At 47.5% G+C, this 14,101-nt stretch overlaps 1 protein-coding gene across 1 annotated transcript; it reads left to right on the forward strand.

Moving 5' to 3' along the window:
- Window positions 1–11,514: 11,514 nt before the first annotated feature.
- Window positions 11,515–13,773, forward strand: LOC119458502 (neprilysin-1). Its single transcript, XM_037720341.1, has one exon. It carries the CDS (start codon window positions 11,515–11,517, stop codon window positions 13,771–13,773), a length of 2,259 nt encoding a protein of 752 aa, XP_037576269.1.
- The last annotated feature ends 328 nt before the right edge of the window (window positions 13,774–14,101 follow it).

The raw sequence follows: 14,101 nt of genomic DNA on the forward strand, positions 1-14,101 counted from the left end.
CTACCTGCGCACGGTAGCATGTGCATTGCCTGTGCATGTGCATTGCATGTGCAGCACCGTTGCATGCTAAACTAAAGCTATCTAATACAAGTCGAATGAGTTTTTCGTAAATGTAATAAAGTTCTAGTTTCTTTTTCGGACAGTTGCAGTGCTTGTATTTGTTCGTGAATGCAAGAGTATGCAGTCAGCAAAGGTAGAAGCCTTTGTTAATCGCATATTCTTGTTATCGTCTGTTTATTACTCACCTAATCATTGCTTTTCTATATATATGTAGCGCACTAACATCGCACTGTCTTTCCTAACACGAACTCTTTTACACCAGTGTCTCGTTGCCTTGTTACATACACACGCCATGTTTTCTTTTTCCTTGAGCCATTAACGAGCTCAACAAGTTGGACAACACACGGGTAGAAATCGAAATGCCTTTTGGATTGATTTACCCATTATTTGAGTGCCGCAGCGCCACTGAGGCATTATTGTTGTGAGGGGCAACTGTTCGTAAAACAAGAGCCTTATTCTGTTACAAGGCTACTCACATCGGCGCTTCTTTGTATCACTTGTAATACGCCTACCCTGCAATATTGCCTTCCCGCTTAACGTATAGTGATGTAGATATAAATAAGTAAATAGGTTTTCTATTTCCTAAAACATTCACAATGGCCTTCATCGCGCGAGGATCAGGGCAGCGTCATAGCATCGTTCCTCATGTTCATCCCTGCAGCAAAGCAGCTCGCTTCCATGAGGCTTGGGGGAATAGGGAAGCGCGAGGGAAAGGAAGGGATCAGAGAGGTGGGCGGGGCTAGGATTATGGGGACATATACTGGACCTGACATCCCGGCCACCACACCGGAAGCGTGGAAGGGGAAGCGGAAGCGAGCGAGCTAGCAGCGGGACAAAGGGAGAAGCAAGGATGGAAAGTTCTAGAGATGGCAGGCTTCCAAATTCCTTTTGCTGCCGTTTGGCCGCTTTGCCGCGCCGATTCCTCGGGAAAGCGGGCCGTTCTGCTGTAACAGATCGATCTCTCGGTAGAAGGAGACATCTTCCGTGTACTAGTATAGAAAACACAATGGGGGCCACATATTCCTTTTTTTTTTTCAATGCTTGGCTTCGTGGATCTCTCTTTTTCGTATGCTTTCTTCCAATAGGACAGGCAGTGTTCGATCCACGGTGTATTCTGTTTCATTATTTACATCGACATCTTGGGCACAAGTTCCTCGTCATTTTGCTGATATACTTACAGCTGTGCATGCGGATCTCCTCTGTTTACTCAATCTTCTTCTGGTCCCCGATGCCCCTATCTGAACGACGTGTATGCACGGAGCTTGAACGCAATGTTTAAATTATCGCCAACGAAAGACTCCTAGCTTCGTATGTAGTTGTAGTTCTTGCATTTGAAGGATTATTCTTGGAACTCTTTCTTTTAAATCCATAAATATAGAGTAGCTGTGAATGTTTTATTGAATAACGCTTGACCAAAAGACTATAGACTGCGAAAGGACGACGACTGTAACATCGGTTAATAAAATAAAAGAAAAAGCGTTTTTTTCTTTTTCACAGTCAGGCTGTTGTCGAACTTTGGCAGTACCATTTCAGACAGGTTTGTTTAGGAAGCAAGATCACTTAAGCTGTTTTTGCGCGCAGATCTTAAAGCTAAGTCAATATATATACGGTAACAAACGGCGCGAGGTGTTCCTTTTCACAAAATAGAAAAACGACTAAATGTAGGCCAACATTAACGTCACGCCAAATAACTGAACGAGATGAAACACGTACATAACGTATACAACGCGAAGAGAAGCAACAGGCAGGCAAAGATGCTCGCGTTGAATGGAGGACGCATGCGTCAGCTAGGCTTCTGTTTTATTTTCGGACAAGAAATTTCATGGTTTCCTCAGCCCGTGCGCGCACGTAGTCTATGTAATATGAAATTCTCTCTGCTAGTGCTCTTCTTATTCTTTTATGCGCAAGCGTAGATGCCCCGTCTGTGAAATCGGCGAAAATATGTTTGTCGTCGCGAGGGAAGCGAGCGTCGGAGGAGGAAGGCGCCTGGAGGTGCGGAAGAGAATCACCGCGTTCGCGCCCTTTCCGTTTGTGCTTCGACGCCACGGTGTTCGCTGCGCATGTACGCGGCGTCTCTTCTTTGTATGTGTAGCAATATGCGCTATCCCTGTGGCACACCAGGCGTCGCACGGTCGAGATCAACATAGCGTCCGCGATCGCGTTCACGCCTTTCTGTTTGTGCTTCGACACCGTGGTGCTCGCTGTGCGCATGGACGCCTGCGCGTAACAAGCGTTCACGAAGTGAAAGGTCACGGTAACTTTTTAGATGCGAGAGCATCTTATGCTCGGGGCAGTGTCCGTTCTGCGGCGTCCGCACCCATACTGCGCATGAGCAACTCTCCCTCATTCTCCTCTCCTACGCAGGTGCGCGCTCTCCTCCTCCCCTTTCCCCCTCTCCACCACAGGTGCGGCGCAGCAAATCATTGCATATAACTCTCTCACTCTCTCTCTAAGGGTACGCCGGTAGGCGGCGCAAGTGTCGCGGCGCAGTATAAAGCGCACGTTCGCTGTGCTTCCGTCATTCTCTCTCTGTGCAACGATGTGCGAAACGCGATGAACAACGTCAATGTCGGCGTTAGTTGCAGCGGCAGCGCCGCCGCCGCGAAGCAGAGGAAGGCTCGGGAAGCCGAACGTAAACGTCAGCGTCGGCAAGCGGACCCCGAACTTCGGGATCGTCTTAAAAATACCGCGCGCACCGAAGCTAGGAATCACGTACGATATCTAAATAAAGACGCAACAACCCCGTACAAACACCTCCTCTCTTCTCAATACATTCTCTCACTCTAACTATCATGGGGTTGTGTTGCCAAGTGAAATGAAACGGAAACTCAATGCGCACCCCCCGCGATGCTTTCGCATCCCACTATGGTTGCCCGTAGGGTGAGATGATGTGATTTTTTCTTTCGTGTTATTTTTGAGTGGCTGATCACGGGTTACTTGGATTCTTGGTGTTTTATGTGGAAATCGTTCATTGATACTAAGTTAACAATAACATCCTTAGTTGTGAGTGGTCCCTACCAACTTGACCAACTGTCGATCCTGCCGCGTTCAACTTACTTCCCTTGTAGGTGTCATTTTGGGGTCTACAAATTACTAAATCGAAATTTCTTGGATTTGCACTGCATTGGGGGCATTTTAACCAATAATGCTTTGTTAATTGGTCAACGTCACACTGCGATATGACATAAGAGTAATGCCACTGTCTCAGCGTTTTACAGCTGACATTCCAGAACTGAGTTGTCTGCCACAGAAGATTAATAATAAGCCAGTTTCCGCTAAAACGGGATCACCTGGCAATATGTAAATTGAGGAATCGGAGCTCAGCTGAAGCTGACGCCGTAAATGCTTACCAAAGAAAGGCAGCAGATTAATCACCGCACTGGTGTCCCCAGAATGTGCGGCATGCAGCCAGCCATAGTTTCCGCAACTGTTTACTGTTTACTGGTTTTTTGTATGCGTGCAGATGTGTTCAGACAGCAGCAATGAAACGCGATCCTTTCGTAATTAAAAACGCCCAAGCTCTACCTAGCTGATTAAGGTAATTCGGCGTTGATGAAATTTAATGCCGCAGGACGGTAGGTAATTTGTTGGCACAGAGTTCTCAACGCGTTCTGATATGACCCGTGTTTCGGACGACATGAAAGGATGGCTTTCAGATATGCTAAAGAAGCAACCATTTCTTTTTTCGGCAACCGATAGGCATAAGAGGGTGGACGTCAAAAGATGACAGACGCTTAGAATTTCGAATAATTGTTTTCTTGCTGTTTTTCTTCGTAATTTATGGACTTGCATCGGGGCACTATCTCGTTTTTCTTTATTTCTCCTTTTTTGTGTTTCTGTTTTTGCGGAAAGAGTTTTGTAATAGCAGGCCGTTACGGTAGCCAAACTTTTCAACATTTGAAGGTAATAAAGACAACGATGAAAACAACTTCCTAAATAAATCAATGAGAGTCGCCGATTATTTTTAACAGAAGCTTTGCATCGTGAACTTATAACTACATACATTAAAATGGAGAAATTGTTTTCCCCGGCATCCACGAAAGCAATTTTGATGGCATTTGTTGCATTTAAATATGAAAGTTACAGTATACAAAGACTTTTGAATAGTGCTTGTATCTACACCGTCAATTAAAAAAGAAGTATCGAAAACTTAAAAGTAACAAAAAGAAATTGAACCATCAATTTTATGACTTCGTAACACCAGAATGAAAACAGATATCGCAATACTGCGAACAGCGTCATTTACAATTTCCAAAGCAGATAAAATGGCTGAACTACACATCGATTCTGATCAAACTTTAACAAACAATCAATGGGAGCCCTACAACGCTCATAAAAACAACGTCGCTATTTTATGCGAACTCTAAAATAGTATATTGCTTTTGTCCGCTTCAGATCACACTAAATGCAGTTTCCGGAGTAGAGATACGTACTCGTTTTTTGGGTCTGGAAATAATAGGTTTCAAGCTCGGTGCTTAAACTTTAGTTGTTTTCGTTTACACTGACTTAATTCCGAAAAGTTTTGTTAAAAACAGCTTTTGGAGCATTAAATCAAAATTCTGATTACCACAGGCGGTAGAGATAAACCTTCGTAAATTGAACTAGTTTCATTCAAATCGTCGTTAGCGAAAACACCCGTGTACTTAGATTTAGGTGCACGTTAAAGAACCCCAGGTGGTCCAAATTTCCGGAGTCCCCCACTACGGCGTGCCTCATAATCAGATCGTGGTTTTCGCACGTAAAAACCCATAATTTATTTTTTAGCGGTTGTCTGAGAGCCCTACTGGCTTTCGCACGTAGTATATTAACTCGAAAATTGAAATTAATCCTGAGCTAAAGGTTTTCCTTGAGAGGTTAACGGGATGGCGAGTCGGAAACACTAAGTGTTCCGCCAATTACCCTCCACCTGGTCCCCTGAAGAGTGTTTATGGCTACGAGTACGGGAGGTAATCCTAGTACTAAGTTATGCGATCATCTCCGATATGGCAGCTAAGCCAACAGTGGAAGTGGCAATAGCACACAAAGATTTGCCTAAACTTTTGTCTTTCAGGCCTCAAACGATTTTGTTGAATAAAGATGTCGTTGAGATCACAAAACACTCTGATATTGTCTTGAGGTCTCCACGGATGCCAATGTTTTCCAGAGACTTTTTCAAGGCATGAGCTAGCGCGGTCGCTCTAAATCATCTGTATAGAACAACTGACCTCTTTTAGCATTGATTTCTACCGTTCGGGTACCTGATCGAGATTATACATTATTGCTCAGAATAACAACAAATATTATAGCATGTGAGTGTTACCGCAGACCTATAACCTAAATTTGGTGACCCAAACACTATAAAGTGCCGAAATTTGCAAGTGCAGACTTATTACCCGATAAAAATGAATTATTTGTGAACACAAAACACCCCTGTGCTACAATAAACAATGCGAAACCAGCACGAAACGCCATCAGATAGCCACAAAGAATAATCCCTGAAACCACTTTGTTTCCTTTTTCTGTTTTTTTTTTTTTTTTCAATCAAACCGAGCCAGAGGGGACGAAAAGTCATGAGACATCGATTATTTCGTTGGTGGATGGGTGGTTGCAGTACGAGATGGTATTGGGGGCATACTTCGTATGAAACTTCAAGCATCACACATGGCCACCGTTTTTAGGTTTCTGGAACATATGTGCTGCCGAGTCTGGGAGGTCCTGCAGCAGTCCGCGCGCCAGCCATCTGCACAGGAACAGCAGCTTCAAGAGAGAGAGAGAGAATAAACTTTTATTCAGAGCAGGCGCAGTCTGCGCAGAGAGAGAGAGAAAAAAATATGGCTAAAGTTTTCCCATGACATTTTAACAACAGAACTGCCAGTTATTATGATAAGTATGTCTTAAGACCTCATTATACACGGCCTTCTTTTTTTTTTGTTTTTAGCAGCACCATATTTTAAAGAATTGGCCTGTGGAAGATAGCGCAATTCTAACACTCGATCTAAATTACTCGATGCCATCACTTCTAGGTAAATCAAAAAGCTTAATTGATATATTGCAATTATGAACTTTATATTTACTTACGTTACGGCAGATATTCCGTCTAGGAATTGTAGCTAGTGACTATGCAAGGCATATCGACTTGGAACGAATTTTCAAGACTACGCCAGTTTGAGATATTAATTCTCACCGCCAGTTTGACGGCGCTTATCTCGAAACCGGTGCCATCCTCAGAATTCGTTCTAAGTCGATATGCCTGGCATACTCACTAGCTACAATTCGTGGATTGCAATATGCGCCGTAAAGTTATTCATTTACAGGTTCATTAGCGTAATTATGTTAATTATCCAATTAAGGATCCGGTTTCTCATAGAAGTAATGGCCTGCCTCATCGAGTAAATATAAATCAAGGGTTAGGATTGTGCTGTCAGCCACAGGCAATTTTCAACAATATTGTGCAGCTAAAGAAATTCACACTATATCATCCTGAGACCCGAACACAACTATGGGATATAATCGCTCTCCAATGTGGTTTTTATTGTCTCGCTGTTATGTTATGAACTTGAAAAACTATTTTTAAAATTTAGCTACTACGATTAGATGCCAAAAGCTGCGTCTGCATGTTCCGGGTGAATTTCGAAAAAGTTGTTGAAGGCAATATGCAATGTATTGTATAAGCGGTGTTAGAAGGATATAACAAAACGAATGCAGACTACAGTTCTCACGGACGTTTACAATCTCCTCATATTTTTTTCGTGACTTTGCTTTTTCTCACCGCTATTCTTTCCGTCTACCATTTCCCCTTACCCTTCCCCCAGTGCAGGGTAGCAAACTAGAATCTTTCCGGGTTAACCTCCCTGCCTTTCCCACTCCGTTTCTCTCTATATATATCATGAGAAAAATGTACGCGAACGCAAGGGTAGAAGAGAGATGTTTAAAAGTTTATTTTTTTCCATAAACAATTAACGTGTGGAATCGGCCGCCAGCCACGGTGACGGATATAGCTGATGACAGATTCGCTGCGGCGTTTTGAGAGTGTACGCATCTTCATTTGTACTACTATCTTCTTGTTCGTAGGCCGTCCTTAAATATCTGCACACTGCTCTTCTTGCTTCTTTTGATTGTTCGCATATACCCCCCCCCCCCCCCCCCCCCGCATTTTATTTTCCCAATTCTAATGTAATGTCATCCAGACGCTGTGGGTAAGAGGAATAAATTAACAGCATTGTAGAAGTAGCAGCAGTGCGCTTGAGACACCAGCTGGAGTTTATTTCGCGTGTGGAAGTGTATATTCCCAAACAGCACCCTGACGCTGGCACCGGTAGAATAACACAGAGCCACTGCATCCCTAGCAGCCGGGCCAGCTCAGCCTAGGGTGCCTCGCCAAGGAACCCTAGCTCTGCCTAGGGAGCGTAGGCTCCCTAGCTCGGCCTAGAGTTATTGTTTATGGCTCCCAATGGGAGTCTACACAGCAACTCTAGCTTAGCCGGAATAGCACTGCCATCTCTCTGTCTTTAGAGACACTACGCTAGGCGTTGCATTGCCTCTAGGATTTGGTGTCGGGTGCGTGCATCTATGGTGCATGTTTAGATGCGAGAAGTATGATAACGCTGTGGGGCACTGGCAATTTAAATTGCCTTCATTAGCTAAATTAGCATCGAGTACTACTAATTAGAAGCGGCAGGAGTGGGCCAGCTCGAACGTTTCACTGCGCTGGCAATCTCGGAGCTGTACCAGCCCTTGCCTTTGCATTAAAGCCGAAACAAGCGTTTTAGAAAAAAAAAAGCGTAAATGTCACGGCAGATATAACATTGTCTGTGTAACGTAGAGCACCGTATAAGCATCAAAAGACTGCGTCGCGCAAGAATTATGCCATATGATTATGCATTGTAGACGACCTCCGAGATGGTCGATGTGGCACGTAGTGCGTGTATCAACCTAGAGATGGCGACACTATCCCATTTCGTTTAAGGTGCCGCCTCGCCCGCCGCTCCCCAAGGAGCGGGGGAGGAGGTACGCATTGAAGCACCCCAATTTGGTTTAGGAGCAGAGTTTCGGTTTTTGTTTGAGCGCGCCGCTCGTACCCCTATGCGCTGAAACGTGGCCACGTGCGTTGAAAGCGTCTCTCCGTGCTGTAAAGCCAGCTTCGCGGCTGGTTGCCGCCTGGCGAATCCGTCGCCGCGCCCGGCGCCACAGCCGTTGCATACTGTTGCCGCTCCCCAGCTCGGACCCCGAGGTCTGGCAATCTCGTGTCTGTTGCGTTGCGTTGCGTGTCGCGTAGGTTGTTTATGCCTCGGAGGACCTTTTTTCTTTTCTTTTTTGTTCAAGCCACAGTGTCACGATTATTAGTTTCAATTGTAAGGTCATTCGACGTTCTTGTGAAACTCCACAACAGGTCGAGCACGGAGCAATTAACACTATAAATGTAGCGGTGCAGATAACACTGCGTGAATACTAAGCAGTCCATGCATAGCGAACACGCTTGGAGCTACGTTGCCAATTTAGGAAAAGCGGGGGTATGATTACATTGCCCCTGTCACGCCATGGTGACGGTGAAGAACAAGGTAGTGCCAATACAGTGAGTCACGAATCTAACTCTTTGTTGGGCGAACTTATACCCAGAAAAACATGTGAGACACTCAAAGCACAACGACAGTGGCGAGCACAGTCGTCGGTCATCAAAATGTGATCTGCAGGTCGAGTGCGTCACCTATTTGTACATGACTCGACCATCGTACATTCAAGCGTAACGATACGTACTTTCCAGAATGTACAGCAGTGTTCACGTCGCGCATGCATTCTTATTAGACAAGATTCTCTTGATGCAGAATCGCCAACACCATTCAGGACAGTTCCGATACATGTAGGCGCGTCTTGCGCCGAGCGGTCAGTTGTCCAGTGAAAGACGGTGACCGGGAAGAGATTAAAAAAAAAGTGCATGTATCGATATATGAAATTCACCTAATAAATCTACCACAGCAAAATATTATAGTGAGCCATACTGTGCAGAAGAAAAGTTCGCAGCCACCTATAGCGTTTATATGGGCACGCGATCTACCTCAATTTACGCAAAATTATTGTTGATTTGATTTTTTATCGAGTACAAAGTACAGCAGAATTATAGCGCATTGTTTTATCACGAATTGTTGTTTGCTTTCGTTTTCAAATTTTTTGTTTAAAAGAAAAGTGTTGCTACCGACCGCAGTGTGGAATGAACGCGAACGCACTGTCGCCCCTGGGCTGAATATCTCTCCTGCAATCTAGAGGAGTCGCTTTCCTGCATACCTTGGATGCTGCGGGGCGCAAGATGGCGCCCTTCGCTTCCCAAGGGGAGCATATACAATACTTCTAATTTCGTGTAAAGCGGTTTCGGTTGAAAAAAAAAAGATACTCAGCATACGAAGGCAGCTAATAACATTTACAGAGAGTTATGTAGTATATAGTAATAATATTATTAGTAATAATATTGATTATGTATTTATAATAATAATGAAGAAGGAGTCACACTTCTGCCGCAAAACGTGTCCCTTTTTGACTGTTTTCTCTTTTTGTCCTTTGTTGTGCAAATTTACCCCCAGTGTGGCCAGTCGCCCTCGTGGGTATGAGCCACTTGTTGATCCTGCAACAGCAACAAGAACAAGGACACGAAAAGGAAAATAGTATGGTGGTTCCGGCACCAAGAGTTTTCGTGTAGTACTTAGTCCTTATTGTAGTCGATGGTCGTTCAGGAAGGCACTGCCATTTGATGCATATACTTCCGTTCGTTCTTCCAGTTCCAGTTATAGAAGTAAGGGCACCAGCTACTCCGAGTCGTTCTGTACTCCGTCCGCTCTCTCAGTTCCCTCAGCTACCTCCCCCAACTCCTCTTGCCCCACTGTCCACAAGAAAACTCGTAGTTCAACGCAAGTTTCTGGTGCTCTAACACAGCAGACACGTCCGACAGAAACCAGAGTCTGCTGAACCAGCTGTTCATTGAACCGAACTCTTCCTGTGCGAAATGTTTCTCAGATTACTTACCGGTACTTATTCGCACCCGAAAGGCCGAGACGATCCCGTTCTTGCGGTGTCCCATCAGCGAATATCGATATCGGCGCTTCCTGAGCGAAATATTCACCGTGCTCCTCGGTGCAAACCATCGTCACTTGCTCAGCTTCGCGTTTACGAGCAAGCATGTGCTTACCTTTGGACTGTACACGCCCTAAACCAGTGTAATGAACCGACGTCACCAGCGAACCACCATAACCACGCGACCAAATGTTGCCGCCGGTGAGGTGAGGTGAAGGGTAGACCTGAGCGATGAGCGGAAAACGAGAGTATTCGGTCAAACGAAGTGTGTTAGCGGGCTAGTTAGTTGGTTGTTTGGTTAGTTGTTAGTGAGTGAGGGAGTTAGTTATTTTGTTAGTTAATCAAGGCAGGCAGCGTGTGCCTTCCAAGATGCTCTTTGGAGAGCAGGGAAAGGGGGACGCAAGACGGATCGAGGATAACGACGGCGATGGCGACGATCATGATCATGATGGTGATTACAAGAACAGTGTTCTGTGAATGTCTGCGTTAAAAAAAGCAGTCGGCGTCACGCTAACTGTAGCACGGCTATTACTTTTATGGTTTGATGGCTTGTCGCAATGCTTTTATGTGCAAGAACTTGTTGCGCTTGGTCGCCAGTGTGTTCCGTACCAAGGAAGCGTAGCAGAGGAAGAAAAAATAAAGATGCGAATCTCTGTGAATCCTTCGCAGTGGGTATGCGCCGCCAGTGAAGAAAAGGCAAACACAAGCGCGGACGCGCGCTAATTGCGCTCGACAGTAGAAGAGAAAGAAGAAGAATATCTTGATCTGATCGGTCGAGCGGCGCTGACTCTCCTCAACATTTGTTTTTTCTCCAAGCAGACCCAATGGACGACTTCACCGGAGAAAGGCCCTCGTGGAAAGAGCTGACCGAGCCACCACGATTGAGGTCACTGCCGGTCTCAAGGAGCTGCGCACTCGATTCGCATGGAAGTGCCTCGCTAGCAAGAGCTGTTCGCGGTCGATCTGTCATGTCGGAGCGAGACTTTGCCACGACAAAAAGACGATACCGGATTTCGGCCCCCCGAGAGCGTGTTGAAAGAACGTCGTCGACGGCTCTTTTGCTCAAGCAACGACGGCTCTTTGGCCCTTCCACTACGCCACCACCCGCGGGGTCAGCGGCATCGTGGTCACCAACGCCGTCCGAGCGGTCGAAGGAATGGACACCTTTGCTTTCACTGAATAAGCGACCACCACCACCTCTTCACATGCCGGGTGCGACGTTCGCGTTGGTTGCTTCGACGACTGGCGGCAAACGGCCGGCCTTATGGTAAGACATCCTCGATTTCACCGGTGAGTGGCCGTCTCTCTAAAAAGAACGTCGACGAGAATATCAGCGCGACCCTTTCATCATCGAGGAAGAGGCATCGAGCAAGACGGGCACAGTTTCCACCCGCAGCGTCATTGTCTTCTCTACTCATGGCGAACGAGGATGCTGTTCGCATTGACTTCGAAGACCAGAGGAAGCTTCGAGTAGACGACAACTTCTCCGACGAGAGTCACGGGGCCAGATATCCCGCCGTGCCCTGCAACACGCCCGTAGGGCTAACGCCGATCGGCCGGCGACCAACTCTGGCTGAGTACGTCTGGCGAGCGAGCGCGTACTACTTGAAACTTATCGCAGCGTCGACGGCGTACTGCGCGCTAATCATCGCCATCGGTGTTGTCGCAGACTCGAGCTTCCCGTACTGCGAGCACCCGATCAAGTGCTTCGACCTCGGCCGTGAGCTGGAGGCCAGCATCGACGCCAGCGTGGACCCGTGCTCGGACATGTACGATCACGTCTGCGGACGCTGGTCCGAGCAATACCCCGGAAAGCGACACCAGTTCGCGCTTCTCAACGAGCGACTTCGTTTCGTTCTCTTCCGCGCGGCCGAGGAGTCGCGCGACCAGAAGAACGCCGCGGAAAAGGCCGGTCTAGCCCTGACTTCCTGCATGAGAGTCTGGAGCAACGGAGACGTCGACAATGCTGGCTCCATCAGCGACGTCCTCAACCGACGCGGTCTCACCTGGCCGGCGACAACGAACGTAGCACTGCGAGACGTATTTCGCCAGCTGGTCGCCTTCACGCTGAAGGACGTCATCAGCGTCTTCTTAACGCTCAAGGTGTTCACCCATCTGAAGGCGCAAGACAGGTACACGTTCGAGATAAAGTACCCGGAGCTTGTAATGGAGCCCATTCTTGACCCCGAGGAGCTGCAGACCTGCATCAGGACCTACAACAGCAGCGTCGACGTCACGGGACTCGCGATGCAGATAATAAACCTGGAGCTGGACTACGCCACGAGCATGGCGGTCAACTCGGCTTACGACTACTCGCCCAAGTACCACAAGTTCGGTGACATCGACGCAATGTACAACTCGTCAATCGTCAGCTCAGACTGGTGGATGGACGCCATCAACGAACACTTGCCGAGCGACGCCGCTATTGGTTCGGAAAGCGTCTTCCTGCTCTACGACGAGTTCGCCCTGTCTTCGGTCATTGACATTCTATCCGCCTATTCGGACAGGACTATGAACCTGCAGAATTTCATTGGTTGGAAGATAGTCAGGTACCTTTCCTACGGGGCCTCCAGCCAACTGTCCACTTGCGACTTCCGCGGCGAACAGGGCAACTGGACCTTCACGTTCCCCGTGGCTCTGAAGCACTGTATAAGTTACGTGAACGAGATCCTTCCTTACGGCCTCCTGAACCTACAACTTACTGGCATCCTAACGGGCAGCGCAATTCCTTACGCCCGAAATTTGACAAAAGACATACGGCGCACGATCGAAGTCTCCTACAACTTCTCGTGGCTGGACGAGCAGTCGGCGGCGGGAGCGGTTCGACGACTTCGGGACATCCACGCCATCATAGGTTTACCGAGCAGACTTCTATCGCAGGAAGCGGTGAATGTTCACTACATATACGTCCCTGGCGTCTACAAAGACAGTTTCTTAAACTGGCTCCTGGACTCATACCGGGCAGTCGCCGAGCACAAGATTAAGCTCGTTTATTCGCCCGGTCACCCCGGTTATCGCTCCCCGAGCCGCGACGACTGGGAACTGACCGAGGTCACCACGAGCGCATTTTACCTGCCGACATATCACCTGATCTACGTGCCGGGATCGCTCCTGATTCCACCATTCCAGAGCGATTCGGCGCCCGACTCGTTCAACTACGGAGGCCTCGGCAAGGTCGTCGCACACGAACTGACGCACGCGTTCGACCCAAAGTACATCGACACAAACTACGCTCGCGAGCCGGACGTCTTCTACACGCCACAGTTCAAGGAGAAGTTCTTGGCCAAAATCGACTGCCTGATTCTTCAGACGAACGCGTTATCCCAGGATATGTCCATTGGCGAGCGAACCATTACCGAATCCTTCGCCGACAACTCCGGTACGGAGCTTGCCTACCTGACCTACTCGGCGCTTGCCGAAGAGAGGCGTAGAGATGGCGTGGCTGGCTTGACGGCAGACCAAAGCTTCTTCGCTGCAACTTGTTTCTTTTTCTGTGGCGCGGACGGCGAGAAGCAGGTCGAGAACTCGGTGTACCTCTCTCTCAAGGTTCGCTGCAACCAGCCCTTGATGAACACGGAACAGTTCGCGGAAGCCTTCTCGTGTGCGATGGGAACTCCGATGCGCCCGAAGAACCGCTGTGACATTCACACGCCCAGAATGATGTTAAGACGGTGACAGTTTCTCGTGCCCAACTTCAGCGCTGCAGCTTTGTAGTTGTCTTGAATTTTTTTTCTCACAGCTATGTCTTCAGTCTCTCTTTGAGAGGCACTCTATTTGAAGGAACATGCTTTGATGTAAAGGCGCATGTGGAGGCATATTGCTCCAAAAATGAAAGCGCTGATAGACATTCCGTTCTTTCTATATTTAACGTATGACTGTTGCCTTGTCTTTTGCATCTCGTTCATGTAGGCTTAGCCTGTTTACTTTGAAACTTCGGTACATGGCGCTACACTTTCGTGCGCTTTCTATGACCTCGCGGGACTTGTTTCCACAGGCGCATGTC

Source organism: Dermacentor silvarum, chromosome 7 (genome assembly GCF_013339745.2).
Source record: "Dermacentor silvarum isolate Dsil-2018 chromosome 7, BIME_Dsil_1.4, whole genome shotgun sequence".
NCBI classification, from domain to species: Eukaryota; Metazoa; Arthropoda; class Arachnida; order Ixodida; family Ixodidae; genus Dermacentor; species Dermacentor silvarum.